This window comes from Micropterus dolomieu, linkage group LG10 (genome assembly GCF_021292245.1).
Source record: "Micropterus dolomieu isolate WLL.071019.BEF.003 ecotype Adirondacks linkage group LG10, ASM2129224v1, whole genome shotgun sequence".
In the NCBI taxonomy this organism is placed as follows: Eukaryota; Metazoa; Chordata; class Actinopteri; order Centrarchiformes; family Centrarchidae; genus Micropterus; species Micropterus dolomieu.
Window position 1 is genome coordinate 16069869 of NC_060159.1, and position 25609 is coordinate 16095477.

Below are 25609 nucleotides of genomic sequence, written 5' to 3' on the forward strand. Positions count from 1 at the left end.
CCTCAGTTATTCTATATAAAATGTCATTGTTGTTACAGTATTATCTATTGGTGCTTGGATAAAAGGAAAATATTTAAACTTTACATACAAACATCCGCATCTTATATTAAACATGTCACTTCTGGTGTGCCAACAAAAATCTTTACAATAGTATTTCCCCAGCCCTATTCATAGGGCTCAACATGCATTTACTTAGTCATAAGTAGTGTACATTTCATGACCAGGTAGAAGGAATTCATGTTCATTTTACTCAGCTAGAACAGTCAAAAAAGGGTTAACTAGTGCAGCTTTTAAGAACAGCAATGTGTATATATAGACTCAGTTGTCAGTTTATTAGGTACACCTAGCTAAAACTAATAAAGTCTAATGCAACGATCCTCCAATAAATCTTACCTTCATGAAGGTTATAATGTTCAATTTTTGGGGAAATGCTATTAGAAAGGTTTTGATTCAATTGGATTTATAAGTAAAGGGGTTTCTAATATTTTGTCCACCACGTTTATTACAATGGGGGTAGGGAAAATAATTGAAATGCCACTCAAAAATGCAACTATGGGCACATTGTGTGCAACTGGTTGGTAAGACTTACAAAAAACTACATGTATGAAAAAAGGCATGACAAATAAAGCTTATTCTGCGAAGGACTTTACATTGGACCCAAAAGATTGTCATGTAAACTAAACATTATTAGTAGTTTTTTTAAGTAGCCCCACTAAGAGGTAATGGGCATCTGTTATGGAAACATGGCTCACAGCAAACCTGCCTTTCAACAGAGATTTTCTCACTGGCTGACTGTATTTTTTTAAGATTAATAGATGATGATGGAGTTAGATCCTCTTGGAGCGGTTTTAATTTAAATATCTTAATTCTAATCTGCAAACATTTTTGCATAGTTGGATCTGGGCTACTATGAACTCCAGTGAATCATAGTTCAATGACTAACCATGAATAACTTAGAGAATTGCAAAGCTGTGTCATCATGTAAAAACTATCTTTTACCTGTATGGTTTTTAGAAGACTATTATCTTCATTGCCTTTATTGGATATATATTGTGCTTTTCCTAATACAGATTATAATTATTAAAACATATATGTATGAAAAATGAATTTACAGCCACACCGCCAGTATGCTAACATGCTTACAATGACAATGCAAAAATGCTGATGTTTGGCAGTCATAGTGTTTATTTAGTTAGCATGCTAGAATGCAAACACTAGTAAAAATGTTGACCTGATAGAGTGCTAGAGGAAAAATCAGTTTTTATAATTCATCCTTTGGGGAACATGAATGTTTGTACCAAAAGTCATGAGGATTTATCCTCAGACAAGCTGGTATGGCATGGGAAGACTCATGCAGATATCTAGACCAAAATGGTGGACCTTTGCTGCCCATCTCTCCCTAATCTCTCTCTACTCTATCTAATAAAAGCATTGATAGCCAAAAAATCAATTGATCTCGGGCTTTGCTGAATGCCCTGTTGAGTAAAGATTTGTCTGTGCTGTCAGCTTCCCAGAAAGCTGTAGCTGCCAGGTAGAGTACAGCATTTTAGCCTCACTATAGAGTCGGAGGTATGATTTGCAAATATATTATGATTTGAATATGTTTTCTTGTAAAGTATTATGTGAAGAGGAAGGCCTTAAATTAACTTTGGGTTACTTCAGCAGGTCACTAATAACTGATTTATGAAACCCTTGGAGCTAATTTCCAGGTTGAAACCACATCTAAACACTTGGGAACATTTATAAATGGCACTAATTGTGACATTAAGAGCAAAATGACTAAATTACTTAGAATTTTTACACATTTAAGACCAAGATTTTTCTCTTTGATGGGGTGATTGCCTCCTAGAAAAGGAGGGAGGCACTCTTGTAATTAGAGAATGTCCAACACCTGTGATTGCTGTTAAATTGCTCAAGTGGTGTTGGGATTCCTGCTAAACATGTTTTGTGGTTCAAATTAGAAGGTGTGTTCTCTGTGTTTACCAAGAATGGAAACTTTATGAAGTTTGTTCATGTTAAATGTCCTCATATATGACAGTATTGGGCTATATCATTTATGTAACCAGTGTGAAAGCTATTCCCGCAGATATCAGCTTGTCATTCACAAAAGCATTTCAATTTAAACTCGTAAAAGAAGCAGCGTAAGTGCAACAATCTACCATTTTTCTAAAAAAGATAGATAGATGTATAAAAAAAGGTCTGACAAATTCTACTGAGCACTGGGAAAGCTTTGAGCATGAAGGAATTCTCCTGGTTCAAAAAGTCCCCTGTGGCAGGTAGGATCTTAGTGAAGCATGTTTTTGTGTTTGACTACTACACTGTAAAAATAAATGTATTGTGTCACCGCATTGGAAGGATGATTACTTTTTTGGATCCCAGTTTCTTAATGGTCTCAACCCCCATACGATCAAACGTTGCTCAAGGCTTCCCAGCAACTTCCCCGTCACAGAGGAAATGGTGGAAACTTTTCTGGCCAATGGAAGCTCTCTGGCTGCTGAGATGACGGTGAGGAAAATTGCATGCCATTTGTGATGCATTTAAAATTTCCTTACCATTCACCTTTTTCACCTCCATTAGTAATTTATATTCTACAGAAAGGGAATATATTCATTAGTGACTACAAGATCATGGAAGGTCTGCCTACAAGAGTTATTGATGGTAAACCGCTTCCTCTGACTGCTTCTCTCTGCCTGCTCTACCTAAATCCAGAGAACAAACTGCTGCCCATCGCAATTCAGGTTTTTCGTATAATTACTGAATTATTTCTATGACTACAGGTTTTGTTTTCCCATCGCCTGTTGCAAAACCTAAATATGCTTCCTCCCCTCAGCATCCCTCAAAGGAGAACCTGATTTTTCTGCCTAGCGATTTGGAGTCTGACTGGCTGCTGGCCAAGCTATTTGTGAGACATGCAGATGTCTTCTATGGAGAAGTGGTCAGTCATTTGCAGAAAACTTATCTACTGGCAGAAGTTTTTACAATGGCGACACTACACAACCTCCCAAAGACTCACCCCCTGTACAAGGTAAGCTGTTTTTGCATTAATTTATTTTTTTATTAATTTGTTAAATGATCACTCAGCTTTATGTTCTTATTTAGTTCATGACTGTCACCAGTGTCCCCTCTTTCCCTGCTTCATAGCTGCTGATCCCCCATCATCGAGAGACCATCTCTATAAACATCATTGCTCGTGCTCAACTCCATGGCCCTATTGGAATTTTTGGAAATGTATGACAAGATAAATTATTAAATATTATGATGGTCCAGTAACATAATATATATTATGTCATTTGATTCAATGTGTATGTAGTTTGAACATTTTGGAACATTGGGGAGAGGGGGAATATTGCTGTATTTTATACTGTCTGAATACTATGTTACTCAGACTTCACTTGGACTGGATGGAATAGCGGAGCTAATGAGAAGGAGTCTCTCCCAAACAACCTACAGTTCCCTCTGCCTGCCTGAAAACATTGCAGCTAGAGGACTGGAGTCCATCCCCAACTTTTATTACAGGGATGATGCCCTGAGGCTGTGGCGCATCATCAACAGGTAAACTTCTGCCTACTGGCTGTCAACCCCCCACTTGTTGGAACTGAAGCTTGAATATATGGCACATTTTGATACATTAATTGAGAACAAAAAACTAGATGAGCATTACAATTTCTTTTGTATTGTAAATCATAATTCAACTTATAAATATATTCAACGTTCTGATACAGGTACTCCTTTTGTTGTCCTCAGCTTTGTCACGGCAGTGGTGGCATATTATTATCCGTGTGACAGTGAAGTTTCTGCAGATTCTGAGCTCCAGGAATGGGTCAATGAGATCTATGGATTTCTGGGAAATAATGACTCGGGTATATCACGTGTAATGATTAGTCTGTTCTATTCTCCTCCTCCAAAATACTTAGATAAGACCTAGATATGTTGTCCCGCAGGAATCCCCGTTTTCTAGGAGAGGTCTCACTTGGACTATAAATCACCCTCTATTTTTAGCTATAAAATTTTATCTTTAATTATGTAGAGAGGGTATTAAAGGACTATTTCACATATTGGCCCATTTACCACAAATCATGTAGGCTATATGCTTTGACTGCTAACTAGGCAGCTATTGGTTTAATTTTAAGTTTGTGTGTTTTTTTTGTTTTTTTTTAAAATCTTAATCAGGGTTGCAGGAGAAGTACACATTGGCTGGGCTGTCATTGTATCACAGGGTTAAAGCATTTTAACACATTTGCACTTAAATTCACACCTATGGGCAGGGAAGGAAAGAAAATGGACGGCACTATGTGAAGGGTGGGGAGAAAAATACAAGTCTTACACTTCGATAAAAATTGTACAAAAGGGGGTTAAATTATTTCAAGAATTTGCTCTATTGTAGTAAATCTATCTTAACAAGAACATTCCTGACAGGCATCCCTTCAAGCTTTCAAACTGTGGAGGAACTTACCAAGTTCGTCACTATGGTGATCTTCACATCATCAGTTCACCATGCTGCGGTGGGCAGGTAAACTTTTAGTTTTGCTGAGAGTCAACAGCTGTTTGTCTTCTCATAGAGGGGAAGAAATATGCAATAATTGTCTCAAGGTAAATTTACCTCTTACATTTGATTAATTTTTGATCAGTTGAGAAAATGAAAATTTGAAAGTAGACTTCAAGGAATAGCTGGGGGGGACGCCACTGTCCCGCTAACATGAGCAACCGGTAAGCCTACATTCACAACTACCAATCTTAATGCTGCAAATAAAGGTAATGGAGTAGAATACATTCTAAAAATGTCAAACTATTTCTCTAATCGTACAGCTCAAAATCAAGTGTTAATGGCTGCTGTATCTCTGAAGTTTGATTTTCTAGGTTGGATTCTGAATGGTCCACTGTTGCTGTACCAAGGTCCACCAACAACAAAGGGACAGTCAAGCATGGAGGCCATCTTTGCAACTCTGCCAAATAAATCAACGTCAGGACTTGTGCGTTCAGTAATGTGGCAGCTCAGCAGGAAGTATGATGACTTTGTAAGTTTGAGATGCAGTCTTCCCCGTTTTTATCTCTGAATAAAATTGCCAGAGTTGTGACTGGCAATTGTCCATTCCATGACAGGTGTTAACCTATCTTTTTGGGGTTTTTTTACACCATATCAAAAAACTTTCCCATTATGTCTCTTTCTGGGGGGTGACATGACTGACTACTCTGATAGCTCAACCAGTATTAGATGGATGATTGCCATGCAAGTTTGTACAGACCTTTACAGGCCTGATACCCTTCCTGACTTTGATTCCCCAACTTTTCCTCTAGTCAAATTTTATTTGTCCAATGCTTAATGACCAAATGCCTACAAAACCAGTTACATTCTTATCTGCTTCAGCTGTACTTTGTTAGGTTAAATGTTAGTATGCTAAGATGGTGAACATGATAAAATGCAGACAAAAGTATTTCCTTTGAGATGTTAACCTGATGAGGTCAGCAATTAGTTCAAACCATTGCTCTGGAGTACATTCTGAGAGCTGCTAACATGCCTGCCGATTCTTAGTCTTGTTTAATATCACAAGTTTGTGGAAGTGCAATACCAAAAAAGTGATGTTCCCCTTTTAGTTATTTCCCCAAACAGAGGCTCAAGAGGAGGGAAAGTTAAGCAGGGATTTTATATTAGTAAAGATTATCTACAGGAGAAAACATTTTAAAGCAATAGCTACAGAATGCCTGAAAGCCTTACTGCATTTTTTTATATATATATTCTGAATTGTCACCTACCACCTGAATGCTTCCCTTTATAGATTTAAAAAAATAAAACAAATTGGTGCAGAAATTTTCACCAGAATGCAGGAAATTAAGTCTTTAATACTAAAAATTTCCTGGGTGAGGACCCCCAGACCCTCTTCATTTGTCTCCTCCGCTGTTAAAACTAAACGAGTGCTCTTGCATTTCAGGAAAATTATCCATAAATTTACTTCAATGCAAGAAAATAGTGTCTGGCTTGACATAAAGTTTATGGGGGGACATATTCCCAAATCAGGTTTGGTCTCCCAATTTAGGCTATGACGTGGAGGTTGACAAGGTTATGTGGAGGCTGATCACACTTCATTATGGACCATCATTATTAACTTGGCTGTTCATCTATGCTAAAATTTTGAGTTTGGCTTGGCTGTGGTGGACTTTTTAGGATTGGGCATAGGGGGGCAATTTCACTTCAATCTCTCTTAGGGCTCCAACACTGTCAAGGCCGGCCCTGACCGTGCTGCACAGCGTGCGGATGAATATTAACATTAGTTGCGCATTGATTTTATTGATCGTGTGAAAGTTTAGTAGCAGCAGTCAATCAACAACTGCCTCTCTCTGCCTAACTGGGAGAACCACACGTTTCCGTTGTGTGCACACCACAGACCTGGAGCTGCACTACCGCTTTCCGAGTCCCGCCTTCGTTCCGTCAGCATTACGTTATCAATTAACCTCTAGATAATCGATTATTGATATTTGTGAATCAGTTCAGAATCGTCCAAGTCCGCATCACAATGCATCTAAAAATCAATTCCTTCCACACCCCTAATGTTTGGCAAACTGTATAATAGGAAGTTCTTATTTAGTATACTGCTTTCTAATTGGAATCTGTGATATTATGCCGAGTAGTATCTGAAGTCCATAGTTGTGACACATCAACAGTTTGTGTAGTCTTTGTTAAACTTCTTTGATCTGTCAATAAAGAGGCGGCCTCTTTATTTGTGAATGTCAGTGAGGGCTGAGACGATGAGGAAAGACCTCAATCACCCAGCAATAGACTTCTCTCTGCTACAGTCATGGAAGTGCTACTGCTGCCTCAAGGCAAAAACAGAGGATGAAGGGTTTCTTCCCTCAGGCCACCTGGGTCTTGAATCTGAGAATGTCACTTTTATATTTATAATCCACCTACCTGCTACACACTGCATATGATGTACTGTTTGTATTAATTAATTTTTCTGAAAAGCATCAATGGTCAAACCTTTTCATTCTTTCACCACTTCATGTATCTGAAACGTAGCAATATATTGTTTTGTTTCTTTTGTAAGTCAGAGTGACAGACATGATGAACTACTAACCCTTCCGCAGAAGTCAGAACTCTTCAGTAAAGCTTTACAGGACATTTCTTTGGCTGAGCAAACATGTTGAGTGATTTATGCGCTCTACCAGCTCAAGTTGCCTGTTTGAAATAGTGGTAAACTCAGACTGAATCCATCCACTGTTCCAAAGAATTCTGCTTTTAGGTTCAGATGTTTCAACTTGATACTTTTTCCCACAGGGTGTTAGCATGCTAACATTTGTTAGCACTAAAGACAAAGTACAGCGGAGGCTGATGGGAATGTGGCTTAGAGAATAAGCTGCTGATCATGAACCTCAATGTCCCTGGTTCTAATATCACTGCGCACCTGTTGCCCATCTCTCCCTCATTTCTCTCTGCTAATGCTATATAATAAAGGCATAAAACAAGTCAAAGACTAATTCACATGTGTCAGATACATGCATATATATGGGTATGATTTATATATGGAAGTTGTGTGAATTTGCAAATGTATTGTGAAAGTTCTGGTGAAGTGACTTAAAAGGACTTAATTCAACATTTTCTAATAGTTTTTACAAATCATAACTAAATGATCTGTTATTGTTAAACAAAAAGTGTGAGGAGCATGAGATGTGGAGACAAAATGGAGCAATACTGAGAAAAGCAAGAGCCAAATAAAGCCGAAAGTGTCACGGTTCTGGTGCGGTGTGTGTTTTGAGTGTTTACTGTTTTAGTTTGTAGATACCTGCCTTCAGTGTCGTCTTGTTTTACTTCCTAACAGCAGATTTTCATTAGTACACAAATTAAACACCTCTAGAGTTGGACACTCAAACTCCACCAATTTAAACTCTCTTAAGAGAACCACAAAACTGAGACTACAGTACAAAAATCAAGCAGCTTCACCACAACTGCAAAACCTCCTGACTCACAAATTACTGCACCCATAATACAGCATAAAGATCCATTTCACCAAAAAGCCAACTATGGCCACAAAATTACCCAACACACTAAAGGGCAATACATAGTACAAAAGGCTTCAAACAAATCAACACACCTAGATAGGTTTGCTGCCACCAAAACCCCCAAATCTAGATCTCAAAGACCCCATTGAAAACTTTACCAAGTTTACAATTAGTTTGGACGAGCCCCCAAGTTATGTTACGACCCCCACCAAAGCTCACAATGGAGGTCGAACATAATCAAAGAGTCCAGGAGTTATGCAAAAAAAAAAACATAAGTTTATTGAAATAAGTTCAAAACTTAATACAAACAAAAACAACAAAAGAAAGGGAAGCCCTCCAGACCAGCCCACAAAGGGCCGTAGGATCTGGAGGCTTCCCCTCTACCCTAAAATAATCCTTAACTAAACAAACAGAAATAAAGCCGCAAAAACTAAACTACCAGTCCCATCAGAAATATAAGAAAAGAACAATAATCAAAGGAATACAAATCAGTCGCAATCTCTGTGGTCTGCTGATGCCATGGCTGGAAGGTGGACAAGAGAGAGCCGAGCACCCAGCCCCCTCCTTCCTCCTTCCTTCACTCAGGGCTGGGTCATTGTTTGTCACATCCATGTCTCTCGTGCTTTTCCACATTTTGTATTAACTGTTTCATGTTTCGGACTTTACTTTTCACAGATTCCACTCTTTTTCAGTTGCTGCTCTCTGTGTGTATATTTGGACTGCCACAATCACTACATTTGTAAGTTTCACCCATAAATCTTAGCAACTGCATCTGTTTCGTTCTCCGTGTCTGCATTTGGGTCCAGACCCTGAGACTCTGTGTAGCTTCACAGCTACATGTAACAGAAAGGTATGTGGTGCATGTATTTAGCTTGGAAAAAATAACATTTGCCATCAACTTTTAGATATTTCCTTTTTTCCCCCAAATCATCACAGAACTGCTACTCAATGACCAGGGCTGAGTACAAGCTAGAAGTGACAACATGTAACATGATGAATGCAGGAACATTTGACCACATACACATCACCTTATTTGGAACTGGAGGGAGAGAGTGAACTGAGTTGAACAACTTTGGAGTCTATTTTAAATCTAGGATGATAAGTTGAATGCAACAGTTGACCATTATTCATATGTGTTTAAAAGAGTTATATCTGTACAATCCAGAGTCAAATTACTCGTATGTGTACACTTGGCAATAAAAGTGGATTCTGATCTGTTCACAGGGTTCAACATCAGCAAGTGCTGCATTTGCTTTGGCTGCTCCTTAAGAAGAGCATGTCCCAGTAAGTGGTCAATGGCTACAACTCATACACATCAGTCATTTCAAACAAATCTGAGTTCCCAGCTGAAATCTGCTTCCCTATCCAAATCAATGGAAATACTTTACAGTAAAATTAAATTAACATTGAAATAAACTAAATACTTACATGGTTACAAAAGTTTAGATATATTTTCAGTAGTTTACAGAGTGCTAAAGGACAGTTACAACATGAAAGGTGACTGAATCGCTGTACTAACGTATCATATGACTGTGTAATGTGTCAGACCACATGTTACAGAGCACTGGAAGGAAGATGACTTTTATAGGTCCAAGTTTCTGAATGCAATCAACCCCAGTGGGATCAAGCACTGCTCAGAGCTTCCTCCAATTTTTAAAGTCACAGAGGAGATGGTGAAGTCATTCCTGGAAGAGGGAAGCTCTCTGCAGAAGGAAATGAAGGTAAGAAAGAAGAGGTAGGTTTTAATTTAGAGTTAACTTGTACAGCAGTGTAAAGTCCTTAAATATTTCCAGGTCTATTTACATTGGACAATCATTTGACCTGAACTCTTCATATTGTCTTAATTTATTCTTTTACTTCATTTATTGCCTAAATCTGTGCTCCCTCTTGATGTCTTGTACACTTCTTTTGTCCATCTTTTCTTCTAATACAGAATGAAAATGTATTTCTCTGTGAATTTAAGAGAATGGATAGATTGCCCGCCAAGGTCTAGATTATACAGTAGGAGCATACAGATATGTCCCACCCTGCTGTGAGAATGCACTGCACTTGTGGAGCCCCATAGAATGTGTTTGAGTAGGATCAGCCTACACATGGCTGAAATGAATTAAATACTCATTGAAAATCTAATTATTTTGTTTACCAGCTTTGTGAAGGCAGTAGTGGAGTACTATTATCCCTCAGACAATGAAGATTGATGTATGAATGAGATATTCAGACATGGGTGCAGTGAATAGTTTTGAAAATGGAAAATTTTAAGTTTAAACAAACCTGATAATTAATCAAAGACTTGGAACAGTGGCAAATCTGGAATGTGTTTTATCCATTCATTTCCTTTCACTGCGGCATAACTTGACATTGAAAACTGTGTAAACATTGTATTTTTATATAGTTTATTAACACAGATCACAAATTAGCCTCAAGGGGCTTTACAGTCTATACAGCAAATTACACCCTCTCTCTTTAGACCTTTGTTTCAAATAGGGAAGATCACCCCCCCCCAATAAAAAAAAACTTTAACAGGGAAAAAATGGAGAACATGTCATGAATGGCAACAGAGGAGGGATCCCTCTCACAGGAGGGAGAGACATGCAATGCATGTTGTGTGTAAAGAACAGAAAACATAGTACAATTAGAGTATGGACAATCAAGATGACAACATTTTAGATAGTAAACACATATGATGCAGGAGGACATGGACTTGGAACATGATTATCTTCCAAATTCCAAATAGTTGTGATATCACAAAATGAAGCTCATATGTATACTTCTTATTAGCGCAGAGAAACTTTCCCCCTTCAGCAGATGAATGTGAAAATAATGTTACAGTGTGAAATTCTGCACATACCATAAAACTTCAAATAAATAATAATAATAATAATAATCTTTATTTGTAGAGCACTTTTCAAAAACAAGTTACAAAGTGCTTTAACAAGTGTAAAGATAATAATACCCAAAAAAACAATAATACAAAAACAATACAAGATAAAAGCAAGAAAACATTGAAAAGACTAAAATACACGTTTAAGATAAATATAAAATAAGTAAAATAGAATAAAATAAAAGGGATAAAATAAAGTCAAATAAGATCGGGAAAGGCTCTCCTATAAAAGTATGTTTTAAGAAGGGACTTAAAAGAGTTCACTGACTCAGCCGACCTGATTTCCTCGGGCAGGCCTCGGGACCCTGACAGCAAACGCTCTGTCCCCTTTAGTTTTCAGTCGAGACTCTGGAACAGACAACAGACAAAAAGGAATTTCAACAGGTAAAAAGAACTAGATTGGTTGTCCCCTATTATTATTATTATTTTAAATAGCCAATACAACCCATGTAATGCAGTATTTCACTTGCCAAAAAGTGCAGCTTCTACTAAAACTTAAAGGTAGATTCTGCCTCAAAATGACTTGATTTCATTCAGAAATTATATTTGACCGATTATAACTCAACTAGTACTTTTTATCTCTTAAAATAACTTTTAAATTGCCAATTAGAACATAAGATGCAGTATTCTACTTGCCAGAAAGTAACTGCAGCCTGTGACTTGATTACATTCAGAAGTACTATATTGATTGAAAACCGAAATTGTGCACCTTTTTATTTCAGATATAATAACCAATGATGCGCCCGGTTTTCATTTCAGAAATGTGGTCAGCTTAACCGTAGCGGAAGATTGAAATAGGCCTACTCTAGTAGTGGCCTACTCCAGGAAATCCTACTAAATCTTTATTTTACACCAGTGTAGAGCCCACTCTGATTGGGTTGTGCCCGGTATTTCTGACAGAGTGGGACCTCATTGTTTCTACCCCCTCTTTGCTGCACACTACACCATCCAAAACACCGATCCGATTATTTTTAGACTACACCATACAGTCTATGGGCCACACGGACTTAGTCCTACAATAGCTACAATACAGGCCAAAATAACCCAAGCCCTCTAAACTAAACGATTGAGGACACGTCGTTTAGTCATGGCAGCAACAATGTTATTCAGATTCGGTGTCATCCTCACTCCGGAGTCCTCGGATGTAGACGTCTTTGTTTTGGGTTCGCGTGCGGAAATGGGCCAGTGGGACCCGTGCGCCGCGGTTCAGATGAAAGCCTCACAGAAGCTCCAGTCACCGCATGAACCGTGTCTGTGGATCGGCGACGTGCAGCTGGCAGAGCCCTTCAAAGACACTCTGTGGTTCAAGTTCGTCAAAAAAGTCAGAGGCTCTTATATCTGGGAAGGTACGCATCAGTGCTGTGATCCTGTGCATCAGATGTGGCTTTTGAGACGTCACACAGATTTAACATAGCCTATGTAACCCACCGAAGGTTACATTTCAGGCAAAATAAAGAACCCCGCCATGTTTGCTTCATATTGTGTAATGTAACCTTACCGCCACATGATGGCGATAAAGTGACACTTGTCAATTACTAAATGCTCGCTGGCTCATGGATTTCAGTGCACCTGAAATCTGTTTTTATCAGTGGTAAAAGTGAAGTTGTACCGAGACTTTTTGGTAAGATCAGCTATTCCACATTGTAAAAATATTACATTACAAGTCAAGTACATGCAAAGTCATACTTGTAGGCTACTTATTTAGACAGGTAATCTCACTGAGACACTGGGGTCTCATTCTCATGAGAGACCTGGGACAACAGCAGCAATTCAACACAAAATTACAGACAGACCAGACATTAAAAACAGAGATAAAATAGAACACAAATCAAAAAAGTGATAAGGGGTTATCAGATTTTAAAAACTATGTACAAAAGCACAGACACTTCTTAAAAATAGTTTAAAATACCCTAGGGAAATCATGTTGGACAGCTTCAGTTCCTGCTGTAGCATGTTCCAGGGGGCGGAGTAGGAGAAGGCCTCTTTACCAAATTCTGTAAGGACCGAGGGGATGGAGTGAGAGAAGAAGCCCTGGGAGCATAAGCTATCAGCACTGTTTACGTGACATGTAAATGGAAAAGTAAGGGGCAGCAGTCAAAGGATGGATTTATAAATGAAATTATACCATATGCAAAGTTCTGCATATGGATAATGATGACCAGTTGACTAAAGAATACAGAGTACAATGGTGTGTGTGAAGGGTTTACAGCCGGTTATGAATCTCAGGGCACTGTGATAGACAGCGTCCAACAGATGAAGATGGTGAGCTGAGGCTTACAAAACATCAGTCGTATAGGGGAGAGCGGTGATTTGAGCCTGTGGGGAAGTTGAGCCACCCCTTGTTTCTTGGCAGCCATAGACAAAATTGGTCATGTGACAACACATTCTTGAATAGAAACACTCTCCCTGTGATGAAGAGAGGCCCATGGAATAAGTGATAAGCACATTTAAGATCAAAAAACTGTTTTTTGCCCTTCAAAGTGATTTTTATATATTCTAGGAGTCCTGATTCTTGTGAACAATTACAGACAGGTTTGAGAAAATCTTATGCATGTGTTAGTGCTTAAGGAAGTTACAATATGAGGCTATACTGTTAGCATGACGTTAACTATAAACTGCTAGATGACACAAGTTTGTTAAAATGGCAGGGATGGGGTAATCTGAGCCAAAAGACCTGGGGGAAGTCGAGCCAACTATTTTATTGTAATTTTACATAGAATTCTTATGCATCACCGAAATGATGTGACATTATGCATTTTAGACCAGAAACCATCATCTCATGCTCCCATTAATGGAAAACAGACTTCAACTGGTTCAACTCCTATTGTGGGTTTGGACAGAGTAGTGGGAGAGGTACAGAATGGGAAGTCCATTCATCAGGTGGCACGGGACATGATGATCAACAGGATGACTTTAAAGCGATACATTGAAATGAAACAACTAGGAGAGGAGACATAGCTGCAATGTTTCACTATCTAAGTGCAATTGAATGTTTGGCCCTGGCGTTTGAGTTTGCATGATAAAATGATGTTGATGTCCCCCGACCCCCATGTGGCTCAACTTATCCTCTCCCTTGGCTCAACTTACCCCTCATATTGAGCCAAGAGTCCATTTTTTTTTAGAATAATTATTTTAGATTCAAATTGATCATTCCCAGGGATGCACCCCATCCTAAAATATATGCACATATTTTGGTTGGAGACCTTACTGTCATGTCCTCAGTTTAAAGACACCTCAAGTAAAAACTGGCTCAACTCACCCCGCTCTCCCCTACAGTACAGCATTAATTGAAAAAATGTAGTTAAAATATCAACAGTAAAATGACTCAGAAAATGTCCCCTTTCAGCGTTACATCATTATTTAAATTACATTTGTTCATTTAGCTGATGCTTTTATCCAAAGTGACTTACAATTGCTAAGCATGTCAGAGGTCACACGCCTCTTGAGCAACTAGGGGTTAAGTGTCTTGCTCAGACACAATGGTGGATGTGTCACAGTGAACCTGGGTCTCTCCAACCAAAGCATGTGTCTTACCCACTGCTCCATTACCACCCCAGTTAATATTGCCGTAAAACTTTTATTTGCTAAAATCACTGAATTGACCCTGCCTTTATTTGGGACAGGTCTTTAATTCCTTTTGCACAAAACTGAAACTACTATGAAACAGTTTATTTATGTTAAACAGAATTATGATCTAGCTCCGACAGACAGCTTATACGCTTTTATTTTGAAGGCAGCAACCTAACGAAAACAACAACAGGGTTCTGGATGAGAGAAGTTAGCAGACAGAGAGTGATGGACTTCACATGACAGTATTCACAACTTGGATACATTTTTATGAAAAGCTGTTTCGATTCTTTTGATCGGTGGACCCTTAAAGACTAAAGGAATATAAATAATCAAGGAACGGACACATTCGGACTTAACCAGCAGACTTAACAAGCGCTTCAAAAGTAATGTGAGTCAGCACTTTTTCCCCCTTTTCCTCTCTTGTACCATGCAGGTTACATTTGTAAATCTATAAGAATTAGATTTTGGGTTTCCGTTAAATGAACTGAACAGTTCAGAATCTAACGATGAGTAGCATGTCCATATTGACATATTGATCATACGTTTAAACATTAATATTTGTATAAACGATCTAAGCAGCTTAGAAGCAGCTAAAGCAGGTGACCCCGCAGGGTTTATACATCCAAAGAACTTCTATAAAAACTAGACCAGTTTAATTGTCAAAATGTGTTCCCACACCAAGCCAGTAAAGGAGGTAGGCGGCTATTTGGGACTCAGCTATTAATTGCAGTTTTATGGAATTTATATTACATTACTGGATTGTTATAATTAATGCATTCACATGTAAGTGATATTGTTGTAACTGATTGGGGTGGAGCTTAGTAGTGTGTCCCAGAACATCTTAAAATGAGTATTTGGTCACTAACCTACAGAGGGATTGTCTTCTTTGTCACCAGGTAGTGGCTCAAGCCACGACAGATGCTGTTCATATGATGAGAGGAACATAGTGGATGGAGTGTACTGCCACCCGATTGGTCATTGGATAGAGGAAACAGGACACACGGATGAGATGAAACACACCACCAACTTTTACTTCAGTGTGGCAGGTCAGAAGGCCATCCATTTCTCCAGGTAATACAGTACAATAAACGCCATCTCCCTGATGCTGTATGCAAAATTCTGTGAGTGTCTACATTTCATTAAGTAAGTAAAATATGTCACAGTTTTGGCTAAAAGGTTTTTGAAAACATAGCGTCAGTAAGTTGGCAGCCTGACGACAAATAAATAGATAGATAGATAGATAGATAGACAATCCTAAAAATGGAGCGATTAAAAAAAACAACAATCAGTAAAATTCAGATACACACTAAGCAGCCAGGTTCACAACAATGTTTCGTACGGTAGTCCTTTTGTTGAATGAATGTTTCTCCTTTACTGTCTAGGAGATGGGGCTATAGGTGTGTAGCCTGTGTGTGCGTGTGTGCGTATGTGTGTGTTAGAGGTGGACAACATGGGTGGCCTTATAAGGAAAGTCAGTCCTGCAACCTGAATGCAAACGGCTGTGTGCTTAAGATGCCTTCCAGCATCGGAGTTTCAGGATTATCCTTTGTTGTTGTTGAGCTTTACCTCTAACCTCCCACTTTACAAAGATGATTTGGCCTGGGTCAGCTAAGCATTAAAACAGAAATGGCAGACTTTGATAATTTGAAATTATTTTTTATTGTTTTCAAACCCCTCATCTGGTTCAATGAAACATGATGCCCCTAATTAGAATTACACTTTCTCTGTAGTTCATTTTATTCTTCAACATTTTAGAGAGGGAAGGAAAATAGTAATTGTTTAAACAGTTGAAAACTATCACATTTATGAACAATCAAGTGCCATTAGATGACTGGGCCCAGCCAAGAAATAGACCAGCTTTCGTATAGATTAAACAAACAATATGTAACTTGTTAATTAGTGAGCTTTAGAGGTGCTGGTAGGTGGGTTTTGTTATCCTTGGACATTGCCAGGCCAACTGTTTCCCAGTTTGTTGTGTGTCTTTGTGCCAAGCTGAGCTAACTGGGTACTGAAGTCCATCCATCGATTGTCAACCGCTTATCCTGCGTACAGGGTCGCGCGGGGTACTGAAGTTAGGTTCATATTTATTGTACCAACACGAGTTGTTCTGATCTAATTAACTAACTCTTCTGCTGTGATTTTTAGTAATTTGGACATTCATTAGTTCTTTACCTCACATCTGCAATTTTCAATGACAAACATGCCCTAAACCTGGGAACTTCCAAAATATTCACCTTGTAGCCTGTAGTAAATACAGAAAGAGATCCATCATTCTTACCCTATTGTAATGAAATGTGAAAGTTTTAAGCGTTTGTCATGTGAAATCCTGTGTGTACTATATTTAATGATACTAAAAAATAATGAGATCCACTGGGGCCAATACATTTCCACGCTGAAGAAGGATGAAGATGAAGGATCACATCAGTTCCTCTTTCCTTATCTACCTTACAGTTTTTAACATAGCCAGACGTCTTTAGTAAGGCTCGTGTAGATATTCCCAATGCAAGTTTGAATTCTGCTCCACCCTGATATTACATCTGTCAGAGAAAATCCTTCTTCAGTACATCAGTGCCCTGCAAAGAGGGCAGGAAAAAACACTACCCTTTCTTGATGGAAGTAGTAAGAGTTTAGAACTCCGCCCTGTCTTACAGGGCAGACAAAGCCTCACTTATCCTCTTATGCCTGTTCACTCTTTTGTTTTTTAACCTTGCTCTCTTCCATTTAGTTATAGTCTGTCACTTGAAAATGATTGTCCTTTAAAAAGTAGTCTACGCGCAGTTGTATTATCACCTCCTCAACCTTGTCGGTGATCTCAGTGGAGAGGAGAGTGCATCGGTTAGAATTCACTTTATTTTCAAGGCTGTTCATACAGTAAGTGATTGATAGTTACTCTGTGGCTGTGGAAGCACACTTCTTTGTCCCCCTTGGCATTAGTTGTTTGTTTTTGTTTTTAAATCTCTATCCTGTTCACAAGTCTATTAGGGAGAAATACTGAGCTGTTTGAGTCATTTCATGACATCTCAATTACAGGTTTGGCTAAATTGCATTCAAATCAGTCACCTTATGCTCCGGTCAAAATATTTTATATCTTTACACATGGATCCTCTGTTTAATTTTTTTACCACATATAAATGTAAATGAAGAAATTGCTGAAAGTCACCCTTAATCTGCCTGGCATAGATTCTACAAGTTTCTGAAAATCCATTTCAGCTCCCCTTTGGGAAGGCAAACATTCCTTACATCTTAAGATTTATTACATAACATTACATTTATTCATTTAGCTGACACTTTTATCCTCAGGGACCCATTGGTGGAGATGTCACAGTGGGGAGTTGAACCTTGGTCTCTCACACCAAAGGCATGCGACTTGTCCACTGCACCATCACCAGTTGTTAGGGGTTGGCAGAGCGATACTTTGGGATCGATACTCACAAGCTACTCATTTGGTATCGATTCCCTAAAAAATATTGATTATAAAAGTGGCTGAATCACTTCCTAATGTTTTCAGTACTTATAAAGTTTGTGCAAATAAACAGCCCTGACATATTCAGTTGCCCTGTGTTACATGACTGTGGAAACAAGAACTGAGCACGCCGTGCAGGCGCAGCACACTTCTGCTTAAAACTTGAGTGACTGAGTACTGTGTGGCATGGATGTAGAGGAAACTTAGCGTGGTGTGCTGCTACTTTTGACCCGTCGATAGAAATGCAGCTGAGTGGTCTGACAAGAGAGTGCCACAAACCAGCAACACAAGTAGCTTCTTCAAACATTTAAAAACAACACTGAAAGTTATTAAGAGGCTGAACAAAAAACAAGAAGATACCCCTACATCCAAGTCTCCTGGACCACCCTTCGTCAAAAAGGCATTGCAGGAGAGTTTTCAGAGAGGCAAAGCATATCCGGGTTCAGGTAGCACTATTATTAGTTAGTGAAATCTGTGTATTGGTTGGTCCAGAGCCAAGGAAGAGATGAATAAATTATTATTATTATTATTTGATCAACATTGTTTTAATAGAATTTTAGCTTTAAAAGCTTTCCTCAAAGCTTAGCTCATATACAGTATGGAGGATTAAAAGAAGAATAAAATAAACATGTTTATTTTGTATCTATGCTGTAGCTATCCTAAAGTTCTAAACAACCTCTTCAAAAAATCACTTATATTTTTTTGTTTTTACATGAGGGTAATCAGAAAAAAGAAATTCAACTACAATCAGAACTCAGCTTCCCTTTTGTCATGTAAATCTTAATCCTTTTTTAGGTGATTCCCAAAGACCCCAGGACATCAGAAGGCGCCTAGCCAAGGTGATTGTTACTGACTTGCAACCTATTTCCGTCATTTTTTGAAGGTGATCCCAAATACAAAATCCCTGGTAGGAAACACTTGATGTCTAGTGAAATCCCAAAGCTATATAAGCAAGTCAAAACAACACTGAAGGAATCTAGAGATCTGCAAGCAGTGTGGTTTTAACAAGTGATGTGAGGACAGCAAGAGCAACTGAAGCTTATTTGACAGGGCCAGGACATTTTATTGAACAGTATTGGCAGATGCAGGCTTGCAGTCTTGAGCCATTCCATGTAGCTGTACAGCACACAGCAGACCCAATACAACTCCTCGCATAAATATCGGAATGGGGCATTACCAGCAAGGTCCATGCTGTTATTACAGACAATGGAGCTAATATGGTCTCAGCTCAACACACCCTCAACTTAGTTGTGAAGGACGCCATTAAGGCTGACACAAGTTTGGAGTCCACCCTGGAGAAATGTGGTGCTGTCCACCATAGCACCAAATCATCAGACAAGCTAAAACAAGTACACATATAGTTGCAATTGCCAGAGCACAGACTAATCCAAGCAGTAGAGACTGTATGAACAATGACAAGAGGTTATAACAGCACTTTGTCTTCTTGGGAGAAACATCTAGTACTTGAATGAGGGAGAATGGTCCCAAATCAGCCAAGCCATTGAAGCCATCTGGCCCTTTGAAGACGCCAGCAAGGAAGTTTCAGCAGAGCAGTACGTAGCCATTTCTAAAATCATACCTCGGGTCTCTCTTCTCAATAGAGCAACCATGTCTGTGGGGCAGGAGGGAACACTCACAGCTCACACTTTTGTTACTGAGCATTTAGAGTGAGCACGAGAGAACAGAGAGAAAGCGCACATTGCTTACAGTTTCAGGGCTGGACCCCCCCACTTAATAATATTATTGTTGCTGTTATGTTATTAATAATAGTAGTAGAAATAATAATGATAATACAACATATCACATCGAATAAATACAAAATAGCTCAATTTCTTTTACGAGGAAAAGACAAGTTGATGATTCACTTAGACACATGGCATAACAAGATAAAGTAGAGGTCATTTACTGTTGCTTTACAGACTTACTTTGGATAGGCAGGGCTATCTTGGGATGTGCTTCTGTGTGTCAGAGGGTGGTGGTGCAATTACCAGGTGAAAATCCAAAGGAGGATTATGGCAGGAGTTTGACACACGTGTAATGGATTTTCAGGGGAATCGCACAGCACACGTTGAAATGTGCAGATACGTGTAAGAAAAAGTGATCCCAAGGAGTGAGGACCCTTTGCTTTGGTGGGAAAAAAATTGCAGTGGCAAAAAGATACAGGGAACTGCTGCAACCTCTGTTCCAGCATTCCATGCATGTCCATATATTTGACAGAATCTGTATATTGGGGTTAAATTGATGAGCAAATGCTCACACACACACAATAAACCTACCCATGCATGGCTTCCTTTTGTAAGGCACATACTCAGTGCCATGGTATACCAGGCACAGAAGAAATTAGCCCGGGACCCCTGAGGCAGTGAGCACATAACTTGCGTAAGAATGAGCAGGCTTGGCTGGTGCCATCCGGCTTTAATTTGTGTCCAAAGACCTTACAAGGCTTATGTCAAGGGCCTGTGTTCAGTTGGAAGCACTGTGCCCTTGTACCTTGTCTATTAATAGCTTTTTAAATTAGTCTGTCAGACCTTGCATCAGTGTAGCCCCAAGTATCATACCCACTCACCTCTGCAGTAACTCATTATATGATTCAAAGAGACTTTTGCTCACTGTCTAGCAGGTGCCTCGCCTCCCATGCTCATATTTAGATGAGAAGAGGCCTAAGGGTTATATAGCCATTGAGTTTTTATTACTGTTTAATTCAACAAGTCAGTTTCTAAAATAACTTGGAAGAACTAAACACTAGTGACTAAATCAGACATCTGTTTCAAAGGTTAATATATTTTCCTTCATTGTTAGGTTAAGTGACACACTTCTTTTTAAAAAGAACTAAATGAAAACAAGACATTTCTCATATTTTCATTGTAATAGATTGAAATAGTCAGACTGTTCATACACATGTTTTTTCAATGATTTTCATGATTTTTTGAAGAAATAAACAAGGGTGTAATTCCGCATTGGCAAAGAAGGACAGTTGATTCACTGACGACAAATGCTGTTTTGCTGAAATAAAAAAAAATAAACAGAGGTCATCTGATAACAGCAAGTCGAGACCAGAGACTTTCACTGCAGTGTCACTCTGGGACATCACAGATTAACAGCATCCTTCCTTCCTTTTTATGTGTCACCTCCTGTGGTTGTTGACTTTATGCATGCTAATGAGTACTAAATGCAGCCTGCCTCAGACCATAGTGGTCAGTCAGAAAATTAGAGGGACAAGAGGTCAATAAAACATCACTGCTATGAGGGAGAGAGGTAGGAGAAAGAAACAAAGAGAGAAAGATGAGTATGTGTAGCATATAATAATGACGTACATATACAAATACACGACTAACATATTCTTGTTTATTGCCCGCAGGGTGCTGCCACGTGTTTGGCTGGGCAGCTGCCCTCGACAGGTGGAACATGTGACTATAAAGATGAAGCATGAATTGGGCATTACTGCAGTGATGAACTTCCAGACAGAGTGGGATGTGGTGAACAACTCCAATGGCTGCAGGCGCAACACTGGGGAAGCCATGACACCAGAGACCATGATGCATTTGTACAAAGACTGTGGCCTGGTGTATGTGTGGATACCCACACCTGACATGAGCACTGAGGGTAAGGAGAATTTTGTAAACTCACAAGAATAAATTCAGTAATAACGATAGTAGTTAAATCAGAGTAAGAGGACAGCCACAGCTCGGAGCTGTTAAGAACTCAACATCTTCCTCAAAGACATGCATGCAGTGCATATACAGTACAGTCATGAGACTGGATAATCTGGCTGACACGCTCTACATTTACTCTCACTATGCGGACCTTCACCAAGCCGTTTTTAACCTTAGAAAGTTAAATGAATGATTCCTTTCAAATGTCAAAGGTCAGAAAATCAGTAAGGATGAATGCCTTTTATTAACAATTTCTAAAACAAGATGATTATAAGCACAGCAAACCATGGCCACTAATCCCCTTACAAAGTGTTCTTTAACCAGTATGTTAAGAATTAATTACATAGTACAGTATCTCATGTGTTGTGTCACAAAGTAATTGCGACTTATGCTTCCACCGTGAATTTAAAGAAAGCATTATAAACATAATTGCACCAAAGTTCAAACAAAATGAAGTGATCACATTCTGAGCAAATCCCCGTGAGTATGTACTTAGTGATCCTATGCATGATCGATACCTGACAGGCAGTTTATTCCTGACAGCATGACATTTTGCTCTTGAATCCTGAACTAGGCTTGGGTGGTATCGGCCTTTAGGTTATATTTAAGTTTCTTCTCCAAAGGTGATGCAAAGTAGTAAATATATTTAATCAACGCAAGTCACAGTATGTTAAAGGATAAGTCTGGTGATATTCTGTATTTCTCTTATTGTGAACTAATCTCATGGAAAAAAACAAAACCACCAATGAACTGATCCTACAAATAAGTGATGTCTGTCTGTGTACCCAAAGCCAGATTTATCTTATTCATCTATGCCATAGACCTCCATTGTTGACCAAAAATGATTAAAAACAGCAGATGACATGTTTTTTCACTATAACACCATATGTGTATTAATACATATCTCAATAATAGTCCCCAACAAATGCACTATTTACTTCGGTTTGAGTCATGTTTGTTAAAAAATGACAGTGCTCAGCTGTTTTAGGAAAGAACTGAGCCTTTTAAACATAATAAAAGTATACACTTGTGAGCTGTTTTCAAAGTTTTAATGAAGTTGGGATGAACGGGCTTGGAGCTACAGGCAGAACAACTGATCTAACACACTGCTGGTTTTTGGTCTTTTCATGGGATTTATTGAGATAAGAATAAAAATATAGAATATCGCCAGCCTTCTCCTTTAAGTGTTTCCTGCATTATTGTCTTCTTCTGCAGGTCGGATCAGGATGCTTCCCCAGGCTGTATTCTTGCTTCATGGTCTGTTGGAGAATGGTCACAGTGTCTATGTTCACTGTAATGCTGGAGTAGGCAGGTCGACCGCAGCTGTGTGTGGCCTGCTCATGTACGTCCTCGGCTGGAGCCTGAGGAAGGTGCAGTACTTTGTTGCAGCAAGGAGGCCGGCGGTGTACATAGATGAGGAGGCTTTAGTCCAGGCTCAGGAAGACTTCATTCAGAAGTTTGGACAACTGCAATCATCCATCTCTTACCCAGAGACATGAGAGTTGAGTGTCCTTACACTGAAGTCTTTGCAAAGCTCCTCTGGACTTGACTTTCTGAAACAAAAATGATTCCTGACATGAAAGGTGCCAGAAGGTGTGAAATACCCTATAGCAAGAAAATTTATTTCTTACTACTTAAATCTAATGTATGTAAATGACTCACTTCAGCTGAGTGGCTTTCGAAATCTGGTTGATCCTCATGAGTTCTCCTGGCTGCCAGCATAGATGTTGCAAGCAATTAATCTTACTGTGATGTGTTAGCTTTTAACTTCCGGACTTACTCTCTGCCATTTAGCACATCAAGCTGCAAATTGTGCATCTAAGACACTGTTAGTATTTTTCAGTGAATCCAGTATGTCCACTGGGGTGTTTGGAAAGACCTTTTCTTTTTAGCCTTTTTCATAATAATCCATCAGTAGAATTGACATTTTGAGAAGGCAACATTTAGCAAAAACAAAAGAAACAAAAACAAATATGCATATTTAATATAGTGATATTTGTTTGTAACCTCTCTATACTCTGAGGGAAGCAAGGTTCCACTGTTATGATTGTACTTCAATTTTATTTCAGAAGTGAAACCTACCTATTTTTTCAGAAGGAGGTCTTAATGCTGTATGATAATGGAATTCCTTGCCAAAGCAACAAATCAATTCCTTAAACGAAAATAATGAGAATGCCCCTCCCTCTCTGTCTGAGAGTTATTCAGCTCCCAGACATTGAAGAATACAGCTCCGCCCCATCTCTCTCAGAGAGCCTTATAGCATTTCATCTTTATTTATTTATCTGACAGATGCTACTCCGACCCATCTCCTAAATAACAAAAACATGCCTGACAGACCGTTTTAATGCATACATAATACAACATTATTGGAATACTGTTTGTTGTCAATTATGAACTCCTGCCTAGACTCCTATTCAGGATATATTGCTTTTCTTATGATTCAGTGTTTTTGTTACCTCTCCCCAATTTAAGAAAGTCAGTGGATTAGAATGGAGGAAAGATTTTTCGTATTCCGTATTACTTTTCACTGAGTCGCTTCAGAAAACAGCACCTTATGAGGGTGTCACTGGGGGTGGGTGGGTAGACTGAACCATGCATGTGTGCTAGCTGAAGCGAATCATCATGGATTTCCAACCTTAAATTAAAAAAAATATATATATGTGGGGGAAAACTTGTGAAATATATTCACAAAAAACTGAATATGAAATCAGGAAAATGCTTTTCTTTTTTTGAAGAAGAGTGTGTACCAGTTTAAGGAAAATTATGTCTGTGTATATAGTACTGTATGTGCGTGGGTGCTGTGGTTGTCACTTAATGGATGCCAGTGTAATTGGTAAACATGTTGCATTTATTATACTGGGTTAATTTCACTGAATAATGTTACAAAGGCAAAATGTAATGTGTCTATTGTTTAGGCATAAAATGTCCCTGCAAGCCATCAGCTTGCATTTATTCCCTCTGTTCCTTCTTTTTTCACTCTGCGGATCTAAAGCATCATAGACCCTTTCTTTCAGTTTGCTTCTGCAGTACACCTTGTCTTTTATCCCTTAATGGATCCATCAACTGAGACAGACCGGGGGTTTTTTTCTCTCCTGTGAAATGAATAAAACAATAATGAAAGGACCAACCCTTAAAGGTGTAAATCACACCATCTGAGCAGAGGGGGTTTGGTGATAATGCGTTTGTATTTGAATATATCCAGTGTCCTGTCATTCTAGCCCAACAGTGAAGATTATACTTTAACAAAGACATTCTTAGTACAGTCCTCAGTATGCATGTCCTGTATATAAAGTGCGTTGCTTATAGCTGTTCTTGGGTGTTATCTATTTTTTCATACCATCCTGACATAAAAAAAAGCCTGCTTAGTCTTGGCCATAGAATAATGAATAGATTGATTCTTGCTGGATGACCTGATGGCACCTCAGTGGGCTGAATGGAGTTCATGTGCATCCATGTTGCCTGGCGAACCTTTATCACCGGGACTAAACTCAATATACCTCCAAAGGGTGGCTGAGACTTTTGTTTTGTTTTTTTCTGCTAGCCCGGTATCGTTATCCCCACCACTCGCAGATGCCATTGAGTAGCTCTTTTTTGTGAGCAGGTTTAAGGAACTTCCGCAGTGGCTTCACCTTTCAGACCCGGAGGTTCATGTTTCTTTTAGAACGTAACCGCTCAGAAAAGAAGGTTCCCCTTCGAGGGAACTCGAACTGCGTCGGTTACGACACTATGGGAACGCCTCTAGGCGAAGCAGGTCTGAACGTGAATGAAATCACTCCAATCCTATTGGCTTGTTGCTAGAACGGTAAGGTGTGACGGAATAACCGGAGGAGTATAAAGCACACCTGTACACACTCATCATTAGCTTTTTTCTATTCAGCAGGCGCTCTGTATGTTGTTTGAAGAAAGCTCCAGTCCTACGAGCAGTATGTCTTACCTGAAGAAGAAGTCTACCAGCATGTCCGGCAACCAGATGTACAGAAGGTGTGTTTTTTTCTTGCCCTCGGTACATCACGGATGGAGATTCTCATGAGATGTGTGTCTCATGTTTGG

The 25609-nt window shown here is 39.0% G+C and overlaps 2 protein-coding genes across 3 annotated transcripts; both read left to right on the plus strand.

Annotated features, from left to right (window-relative positions):
- The first annotated feature begins 1306 nt into the window (after positions 1-1306).
- Positions 1307-7470, plus strand: LOC123978229 (arachidonate 12-lipoxygenase, 12R-type-like). The gene is made up of 10 exons (XM_046061397.1): positions 1307-1332; positions 2264-2276; positions 2380-2505; positions 2595-2738; positions 2831-3025; positions 3142-3228; positions 3386-3552; positions 3745-3860; positions 4417-4510; positions 4845-7470. The coding sequence occupies exons 1-10, from the start codon at positions 1307-1309 to the stop codon at positions 4855-4857; spliced, it is 981 nt and encodes a 326-aa protein (XP_045917353.1). The 3' UTR covers positions 4858-7470.
- Positions 7471-9615: 2145 nt separating this feature from the next.
- On the plus strand, positions 9616-24864 carry epm2a (EPM2A glucan phosphatase, laforin). 2 transcript variants are annotated; one of them, XM_046059879.1, is made up of 4 exons: positions 9616-9713; positions 15340-15514; positions 21265-21509; positions 22775-24864. In XM_046059879.1, the coding sequence occupies exons 2-4, from the start codon at positions 15453-15455 to the stop codon at positions 23056-23058; spliced, it is 591 nt and encodes a 196-aa protein (XP_045915835.1). In that variant the 5' UTR covers positions 9616-9713; positions 15340-15452; the 3' UTR covers positions 23059-24864. The 2 variants fall into 2 exon arrangements, with proteins under 2 accessions (XP_045915835.1, XP_045915833.1); XM_046059877.1 differs by lacking the exon at positions 9616-9713 and adding an exon at positions 11767-12219.
- Positions 24865-25609: the final 745 nt, after the last annotated feature.

Excerpts from the sequence above, each read along its gene's own strand:
- epm2a (XM_046059877.1), top strand. The coding sequence starts at position 11,961 with ATGGCAGCAACAATGTTATTCAGATTCGGTGTCATCCTCACTCCGGAG. Across the intron at positions 15,515-21,264 it reads AAGGCCATCCATTTCTCCAG|GGTGCTGCCACGTGTTTGGC; the intron begins GTAATACAGTAC and ends TATTGCCCGCAG. Across the intron at positions 21,510-22,774 it reads ACCTGACATGAGCACTGAGG|GTCGGATCAGGATGCTTCCC; the intron begins GTAAGGAGAATT and ends CTTCTTCTGCAG.
- LOC123978229 (XM_046061397.1), top strand. The coding sequence starts at position 1,307 with ATGAGGATTTATCCTCAGACAAGCTG. Across the intron at positions 3,553-3,744 it reads CTGTGGCGCATCATCAACAG|CTTTGTCACGGCAGTGGTGG; the intron begins GTAAACTTCTGC and ends TGTTGTCCTCAG. Across the intron at positions 3,861-4,416 it reads TCTGGGAAATAATGACTCGG|GCATCCCTTCAAGCTTTCAA; the intron begins GTATATCACGTG and ends CATTCCTGACAG.